This window comes from Poromitra crassiceps (assembly GCF_964638095.1).
Source record: "Poromitra crassiceps genome assembly, chromosome: 6".
In the NCBI taxonomy this organism is placed as follows: domain Eukaryota; kingdom Metazoa; phylum Chordata; class Actinopteri; order Beryciformes; family Melamphaidae; genus Poromitra; species Poromitra crassiceps.
The window spans coordinates 38,187,021-38,196,703 of NC_139627.1; the positions used below are offsets into that span (position 1 = coordinate 38,187,021).

A 9,683-nucleotide genomic window follows, 5' to 3' on the forward strand; every position below is an offset into this window, starting at 1 on the left:
AACTAAAAATCAACGTTGAAAAAACGTTTTGTGCTCGCTGGGTATATATGGATTATGACACAGTGTATACAAACAGATTTGTAAATGACCTATATAGGAGGCATATACCTTGTATTGTGTACATATATGGCCTATATGTGGATATAAAGAAGTGAGACCTATATGACCTGTATTATGAACATATAGGGCCTTTATGTGTATATAAAGAAGCTATATAGGAGACATACTGTATATGCCCTGTATGTGCACATATAGTACCTATATGTGGATATAAAGAAGCTATAGGAGACCTATATGCCCGGTATATGCACTTACAGTATATGCACCTGAATCTGGCCTATATGCAACCTATATGCGGCATAAATGTGGCCTACATGCGCATATATGCACCTAAATCTGGCCTATATGCAACCTATATGCGGCATATATATGGCCTATATGCTCATATATGCTGCATATAGGTTGCATATAGGTTGCATATAGTTGCATATATGTTCATATACAGTAGATTCTTTCCATGTGGGTTGTTTTCACACGAGTACATCCTCTGTGTGTTTTGGCCGAGGGGTGGCGCCTGAGTAGAGAGTGCGGAGGTGGGGGTGGGGGGGGCAGGACGTATAAAGTGTGCTGTGGAAATCGAAACAGCCAGAGACAGGAAGAGGAGCCAGCAAAGATGGCGATGCCCGGTGACGTTATTGTCTTGTGATGTCTTGTGATGTTATTTTTTCTACGATACTTCCTCACATGTTTTGTCAACGCGATAGCGTCACAGCTGTGCAAGATGCAGTCACAAAACTTTACAGGGGTGTAGTTCACATCACAATGAAGGCCGATTTAAGTGTGTGTGTGTGTGTGACTCACATCCTAAATATCCTAAATATCACCTCTATTTTCTTCTATTTCGCTTTATAAACATTCCACTGTGAAGCCGAGCATGTTCAGTTTGTGTAGTGACGATTCAGATGTCTTCTCTAATTCAGTGGTTCCAAAGTGGGGGTCAGGAACCCCGGGGGGTCGCGGGACACCACTGGGTGGGTCGTGAGATGATTTCCAGAATGTTGGCCAGAAATTGGCCTTAAGAATGTGTGAAATACAATTTAAAAATTATTAAAAAGAGCACATTTTTGTTATGTTTTCTTTGTTTTGCTTTGTTTACGAAATTCTCATGTGCGCACAAACGTTTGTGTGCTTCACCACCTCCGGGGATAGTGGGGGGTCACGAGCCTCTGGCACCGTTATTTTGGGGGTCGCGGGCTAAAGAGTTTGGTAACCCTTGCTCTAATATCTCCGCTAACACTCCTGTCATGTTGTTGTCAATGAAAATCGTAGAGAGGTGTTTGTTCTAGAGGTTGGCTGTACCTTTGACCACAGCCGAGAGGAGGCCTTTCTAACCAAGATGCTGAAATACCAACAGCTGGAACAGACCATTTCACATCTACGCTACAAGTGTACACTTTTAGTTTTTATATTCGGTAGCCTGGGTCATATACACAAACTGGTTGTAAGAGGGCTTCAGGTGGCTGGTCTCCCTAAGAGAAGGGCCAAGCAGTTAGCAAGGTATTGTTCAGTAGGCCTATAATTAGTAGCCGCTCAATATGGAGGAGGGGTTGACTTTTAACCACATGCGCAGCCTGCGCAGTCTGTGGTCAAGAGAAGGTGTTTTGGGGTGAGTCAGGTAGGAATAGGGATGCAACGATTATAAATTTTGATGTACGATTATAGTCTGAGAAAAAAACCACGCTTATCACGGTTTCACGATTATTATTATGGACGTATAAAAATCACATGAGCATTCTTTAAATAGAGGTTTTATTGTATTTTCCCCGAAACTTTAACAGTTGCTGCCTTTTGGAAGACAAATAATACAGTAACCAAAATATTAGTCCAAAATAATAAATAAAAATAAACAGTCTGACTGTATCTCTCTTTGGAATGTAATCTCAGCTACCTCTTTAATTTAAACATTCATGGCAGTATTTCCCTTTGGAACAAAACATAGTTTTGTAGGATCTGTCTGCAAGGCTCTTTTGATGAAATATATAACTTTTTTGTCCAGTTTGTGTATTTTCTTTCTTTAGGGGAAATATAACGAATGAGTATTATCATCAACTGTGTCACCCATTTATTATTCATTTTGAATCATCTAAGGTTATTTGCTCAGTTACTTAGTGCATTCTGCCTTCAGTAGTTGAGCATGTAAAGCTGTGAACTGCAACTGGTTTTCGGCAGGTTTTGCAGATTGTCATCTTGAACAACTCCCTGCTCTTCCTTTATGTATTTGAAATGCTCTCATACTCATACTGATGACTTTAGACTTTAGTTTTTTAGATTGTTTGGTTGAGTTGCTTCTGGTCTCTGTCATCATTTACCGTTAGCTGTAACGTATGCACGCCAATGCAAGGGAGAGATAACTAACGTTACGCTACATCGATCTCCGCTCAGTAAACAAATTAAGATATACCGAGACCACCGTTTGTGTGGGCGACTCTGTCACAGCACGCAGATCTCAGTCGGGAGCACAGACATAAAACATTTATGTTGGGCTGAGGTCCATGGATAGGCTACTGACTGTTAGCCTGGATGGAAAAACCTCGCTCCGAGTCTTCCGGCTATGGGCGTGAAATGGGTGTCCCAAAAAGACAACACCCCATGAAGAGCGGTTAATCACCCTACAGCACTGAGGAACTGTAGGTTGTCTTCCAGAGATTTGCAGGCAAGGTTTGCAGGACGTTATGGCAGAATGCTATGCTGATTGTTGCATCGATCGAGTAACCGCTTTTGGTGGGGGGCAGTATCATGGTGAGGTGGCGCATCTCCATCGCTGGCAAAACAAGGCTTGTCACCATTGAAGGCTATCTCAATGCAGTAAGATATCGGGACGAGATTCTGCAGCCAGTGGCGATCCCATATCTCCACAATCTGGGACCTAACTCCATCCACCAAGATGACAATACTCGCCCCCACAGAGCCAGGGTTATTATCACTACCTCACAGAGCCAGGGTTATTATTACTACCTCACAGAGCCAGGATTATTATCACTACCTCACAGAGCCAGGGTTATTATCACTACCTCACAGAGCCAGGGTTATTATCACTACCTCACAGAGCCAGGGTTATTATTACTACCTCACAGAGCCAGGGTTATTATCACTACCTCCAGACAACACTCGCCCCCACAAAGCCAGGGTTATCATACCTCCAGACAACAGTCGCCCCCACAGAGCCAGGGTTATTACCATACCTCCAGAATTAGAGAGTAGAGAATGGAATGGCCTGCCAACAGCCAACCTCAACCCAATAGACAATAAGACAGAGTCCTAGCTCCCTTTTATATACTGATGATAAATCAATGGTGATCCCCCCGCCATTCCGATTTGCATGCAGCCCCAGCTTGTGACCTTGAAACATCAAGACACTAGGAATACAGTATATTGTAATGCCACTGAATGTCAAATTAGATTGTCATTAGGATTATTAATGAGCCCTAGATGCTCATTTCCTGTTGTGATAATTTTAACCATCACACTGGCAGAGAGAAATGGAAGTGGACGAGTAGACTCACTTGGAGCTTCTGTTTCTGCTCAACCCGTTTTCACTTCTGCATCTCTGCTCTCATCCATTTTCCTCTGTTAAATCACAATTTCCCTTTTCCATCATGTTCTATTCCCTCTGGTGCACCTTTGCAGGGGGGGGGGGGGGTGTCTGAAACTAACCAATTACAAAAAGCCATTGTAAAAAAGAAAAGAAAAAGACATGGGAATGTGGTATTCTGTTGCGGTTTACACAGAGTACATTGTGTCTACCCAACTCTGCGTCAAGACAACCAAACACCTGAACTAACAAAACACATTAGTTTTAACAATAAAGAGAGCTATTTTAAGAGACAATTGCTCAAGTGACATCACTAATGTCATCACAATTGCTCGAGTGACATCACTGATTACATCACAATTGCTCGAGTGACATCACTGATTACATCACAATTGCTCAAGTGACATCACTGATGATATCACTGGTGACATCATAATCGTGACTGACACCACCACCACAACCACCACAGACAGACACCACCCACTTAGCTAATTTGAACTAAAGATGTTGCAGTCTGTCTTTGGGAGTTGCTGTCTTGTCTGAGTGAGAATTATTGATACTTTTTGACAAGCATCCCAATGCCAAGAAAGAACATTTTGTCATACTAGAAATGACCTGAACCAAGATCATCACACATCTTAAATAATTTAACACTGAGTAGCCCAATGAATTGAATTTGACTCATCACTGCTGAAAAGATGCTGCAACATTCTACACCAGGGCTATTCAACGGGTTCCGGCCCGCCAATCAAGTCTGCCCGCCTCGCGGGTGAGTTAAAAAAAACAAAAAAACAATTAAACCTCATTTACTTATTACACCCGACTGGTTGTTTTTCAGATGGGATCTAGCTAAAGTGAGCTAAACAAGTCAGATCCACTATAAATGTTTTTCAGGAGATGCTGTGATGTGGCTAATCTAGAAAGATGCATTATAAATGGTTTTTCAGGAGATGTGTGATGTAGGTAGCTACTGTAGTTTCTAAACACGAAATATGGTTAAAATGTTTACAGTAGTTTTCCTGTCTTCAGTATTTAATACTGTGCTAGGTTCTAAACAAGAAAGAATGTTACAGTTGTTTTCCTTTCCTGATGCACTATAAATGTTTACAATGCTGTGGTGTAGCTAAGAGATGTCAGAATTGACCAAATTATATGTCAAATGGCTGACATGTGTTGTAGAATACTTTGATTTGTTTCAAATGTGTTTACTTTTGGGGCTTTAACACAGCTTTTGTTGCACAGAAATTAAGCACTTTTAAATGAAAATTAAGCTACTTTTGCAATGTATTGAAATACAAGTTTTGAAAATGTGATGGCACGTTGTGTCAAGTGTACATATAATGGGATTAATAGCTCGGGGAACGGTCCGGCCCCCGGCCCCTTAGGTTTCTGACAATGTGGCCCCCTGGACAATTTAGTTGAATAGCCCTGTCACTATAATAAGCAGCTATACAGTAGCAGACCATTCCAATCTTTCTATTGTGTAATAAATCACTGAGCTTGCTTTATCATGGCTTGAGATGCGACATCATCAGCAGGGTACGTCTCCCTCTGTCAGCTATTAAGGCATCACTGTTCTGCCATATTGTTCTTTTGTCTGAGCTCTCTCACTCTTGGAGCCTCTGAAAGCACAGCTGATGACAAAGGATAAAAATACAATAACAGTTTTCAGTGACAATACCTATTCATCCAGTAGTCGTCTATAAGTTTAAGGGATAACAACATGATTCTCACAGACAATCTATACTTCCAGGACTGTCTGTATATCTGACATTCGCGTATCTCGAGAACCGGTCGTCGGATTGACCTCAAACTTGGGGAGTGTGCTTAGGGGGACCTGATGGAGTGCAATGTGTGCGTGTGTGTGTGAAGGGGAGGGAGGTGAACAGGCACTGCACTGTAATACTGTATATTGATAGTAAGAAGTCCAAGGCCTTTGTACGGTGGCCCTGAAGTGCAAAACAACGACATTAACCAAAACACAACCACATTAACCAAAACACAACACATTAACCAAAGCACAACCACATTAACCACAACACAACACATTAACCACAACACAACACATTAACCACAACACAACACATTAACCACAACACAACACATTAACCACAACACAACACATTAACCAAAACACAACACATTAACCAAAGCACAACCACATTAACCACAACACAACACATTAACCACAACACAACACATTAACCACAACACAACACATTAACCACAACACAACACATTAACCACAACACAACACATTAACCACAACACAACACATTAACCACAACACAACACATTAACCACAACACAACCACATTAACCAAAACACAACCACATTAACCAAAACACAACGACATTAACCAAACCACAACGACATTAACCAAACTTCTTTTTTTTTAAACCTTTTTTTTTTTTTTCTTAAACCAATTTTTTTTTTTTTTTTTTTTTTTACCAAACTTTTTTTTTTTTTTTTTACCAATTTTTTTTTTTTTAACCAAACTTTTTTTTTTTACTTTTTTTTTTTTTTTTTACAATTAATTTAGACTTTTCATTTACAACTGTAAGGCAATCATCACAAGTGTATACAACTTCGACAAGCATGAACAGACACATGGCAGCACATTCACACATAATACAGGACAGACAGGGGGAAACACAAAAATTAAAAAATTAAAATACAATTTAAAATAAAAAAAACATAAGATGGCTAGAGACTTATTAAAGATAAATAGAGGTCTTTGGCAAAATTCGATTTAATTAATTTCAGGGACTTCATGTAGAGTTGGGTTTCATTAAAGTAGCAGGTAAAGATGCGTGGAGTTTTGATAAATTTGGCCTTATGAATAAAGAATTTAGCTAAGATTAGTAACACATTGATCATTAGGTCCAATTTTTTGTCTTCTAATATTACACCAAAAACAATACTATTGTAATAAACCTGGTTTGTTAAGTTTGTAAAGATAGCGTAATGCTGCCACCACCTTTTTTTTCCCGGTCTGGTCCGGTGTCAGATGAAGAGAATGCAACTGGAAACAGATAACGGTACAATCATATAGATTTTATTAAGACACTAATTCATTAAAACACCCCAGCAAAAGTCCCCACCCAGAGGTCAACTCCCAGTAAGCCCAGCGGCCTCCCTTCCTCCCAATAGCCAGTACTGCACGTGGATCAGGATGGCACAGACAGCCTATCAGAACACTGCACACAGTAAAAAGCACGGCAACCCACTGCACACTATAGAACAGTATAAAAATGTAGGGCCATCAACAAGGAGCACAGCAAACCACTGCACACAATTTAAACAGGACCACTCCAAACTATGGGCCGGCACTAACCCACGTTCACTAATAATGGGAGCCAGAGAGCCCCTCTAGCTACCAGCGTTGCCTCTAAATGAGCTCCTGCTAGGACGACATGAGCAGTAGGAAACGAATAAGCAAATAAACAAGACAAAAAATTGGACCTAATGATCAATGTGTTACTACTCTTAGCTAAATTCTTTATTCATAAGGCCAAATTTATCAAAACTCCACCCATCTTTACCTGCTACTTTAATGAAACCCAACTCTACATGAAGTCCCTGAAATTAATTAAATCGAATTTTGCCAAAGACCTCTATTTATCTTTAATAAGTCTCTAGCCATCTTATGTTTTTTTTATTTTAAATTGTATTTTAATTTTTGTGTTTCCCCCTGTCTGTCCTGTATTATGTGTGAATGTGCTGCCATGTGTCTGTTCATGCTTGTCGAAGTTGTATACACTTGTGATGATTGCCTTACAGTTGTAAATGAAAAGTCTAAATAAATTGTAAAAAAAAAAAAAAAAAGTAAAAAAAAAAAGTTTGGTTAAAAAAAAAGGTTAAAAAAAAAAAGGTTAAAAAAAAAAAAAAAAAAATTGGGTTAAAAAAAAAAAAAAGTTTGGTTAAAAAAAAAAAAAAAAAAAATTGGTTTAAGAAAAAAAAAAAAAAGGTTTAAAAAAAAAAGTTTGGTTAATGTCGTTGTGGTTTGGTTAATGTGGTTGTGTTTTGGTTAATGTGGTTGTGTTTTGGTTAATGTGGTTGTGTTTTGGTTAATGTGTTGTGTTGTGGTTAATGTGTTGTGTTGTGGTTAATGTGTTGTGTTGTGGTTAATGTGTTGTGTTGTGGTTAATGTGTTGTGTTGTGGTTAATGTGTTGTGTTGTGGTTAATGTGTTGTGTTGTGGTTAATGTGTTGTGTTGTGGTTAATGTGTTGTGTTGTGGTTAATGTGGTTGTGCTTTGGTTAATGTGTTGTGTTTTGGTTAATGTGTTGTGTTGTGGTTAATGTGTTGTGTTGTGGTTAATGTGTTGTGTTGTGGTTAATGTGTTGTGTTGTGGTTAATGTGTTGTGTTGTGGTTAATGTGGTTGTGCTTTGGTTAATGTGTTGTGTTTTGGTTAATGTGGTTGTGTTTTGGTTAATGTCGTTGTTTTGCACTTCAGGGCCACAAATGTACCAACTTTATATAATGTAGCCTTGAGAGCATAATTCAGATAATGACTGTGGAAAGAACTTAAGTCTTTGTTTGGAGAGTCTGTACTCAGGGCGGCTCTTTCTAATTCGCAGCACAGATAATCCCCAGTAACCCCAGAGAGCAGAGTTCCAGAATACATGAATAGTCCTGGGAGTGAGGCTCTGCATCCTGATAGGCAGGTCCTGTCTCGACCATGCACTCATATTCAGCACTATTCTCCCCAGCCTCCATGATACAGTTCAGAAATCCATACAATGTTGAATAACTTAAATATTCCTGCATTTCATTTTTTTCTTCAGTCAAAAATGTCAAACCAATTAAAAGCAACACTGAATTCCTTGACCACCAATGCTACAGCAATTGTGTACTATGGGGCAACTGTGGTCAATTTTATGTTAGAAGACTTATACACTCAAGAAAAGGTTTCATCTCCTTTGTCCATTTCCAACCATCTTAACCAACATCTTTTTTCTTGACATTCAATTTCAGTATCTAAATCCATCAGACTGTGTACTGTATGGTGACTGTCTATGTTGTAACCATAGAAACAAGGATCTCTCGTGGCCAGATTCTGTACCAAGGGACTGTCTGGTGTGACAAGGAATAAAAATCAATCATCTGTTTGGTGTCCACCTACCTGGCGGTGCGGTTGTGGGACTCAAGCGGTGCAAAATATTGCATTGCAAATGTACTGCTGTTTTATTGAAAGATATACAAGCCATTTCCAAGGTTGAGGTTTACAGTAAATGGCAAATTCTGACAGGCGTATTGCAGATCTGTGCATGAGTGAAATGACTAGCTCTGTCTGAGAACAAAGTAGATCAGCACTGACTGAGTGACTGATATTTTCCTCTGAAAATGACATACTGTGACGAGTTGTGAAAATAATGCATTGTTTATGCTGCTATCAGGTTCACCACACTGGAGACATGTCATTCTGCATCAACTTTAAAAGAAAAGTGTAATGTGCAGTTTAAATGGTGAAACAGCTGGAATAACTCAACTGAATGTGACTGTCTGTCCTCTCTGTTCCCTCCCTTCAACAAAAGCAATAAAGGGTTCATTCCAGACAGCATTTTTGCGGGGACGTGTTACCTGATGATTATTGTTCAGTTTTATAAGTCGCAGAACATGATTAGACTTTTACTGTTTTGGAACTAGAAGTACAATCTATAACTTGTATCACTGCAATAATATGCAGTAGTGAGTTTTACTTTCATGCGTGGAGTTGTGATGTTTTTGTGATAATATGATAAGACTTACATCCCTCATTGCCTCGCCCGCTTAACTGGCAGCGGTCATTCCTACCGTGTCTCCTCATCGTCGTCATTGTCGCCATAGTCTCATAGAACTCATCGAAACAATTCCACCCCTCAAGAGATGAATGTAAAAGAAGAAATCACTGTTTTATTTCGTAAGGAAAAAATGGTTTTCGCCATCTAAATAAAATGTCAATGTCTTCTCTCTCTCTCTCTCTCTCTCTCTCTCTCTCTCTCAGGTATTGTGTCACTCGTCTCTCTGGTGATCCTCTCCTACGACCGCTACAGCACTCTGACTGTGTACAACAAGCGCGGGCCAGACTACCGCAAGCCCCTGCTG

General features: G+C 39.6%; 1 protein-coding gene across 1 annotated transcript in view; it reads left to right on the plus strand.

Annotated features, from left to right (window-relative positions):
* tmtops2b (teleost multiple tissue opsin 2b) overlaps nucleotides 1-9,683 on the plus strand; it is a gene marked incomplete at both ends in the record, with an annotated part of 36,852 nt that overhangs the window by 19,397 nt on the left and 7,772 nt on the right. The window contains one exon of the mRNA XM_083638219.1: nucleotides 9,583-9,683. This exon is cut by the window's right edge and continues 225 nt beyond it. Coding sequence (XP_083494345.1) covers nucleotides 9,583-9,683 — 101 coding nt within the window. The remainder of the gene's footprint in view (nucleotides 1-9,582) is intronic.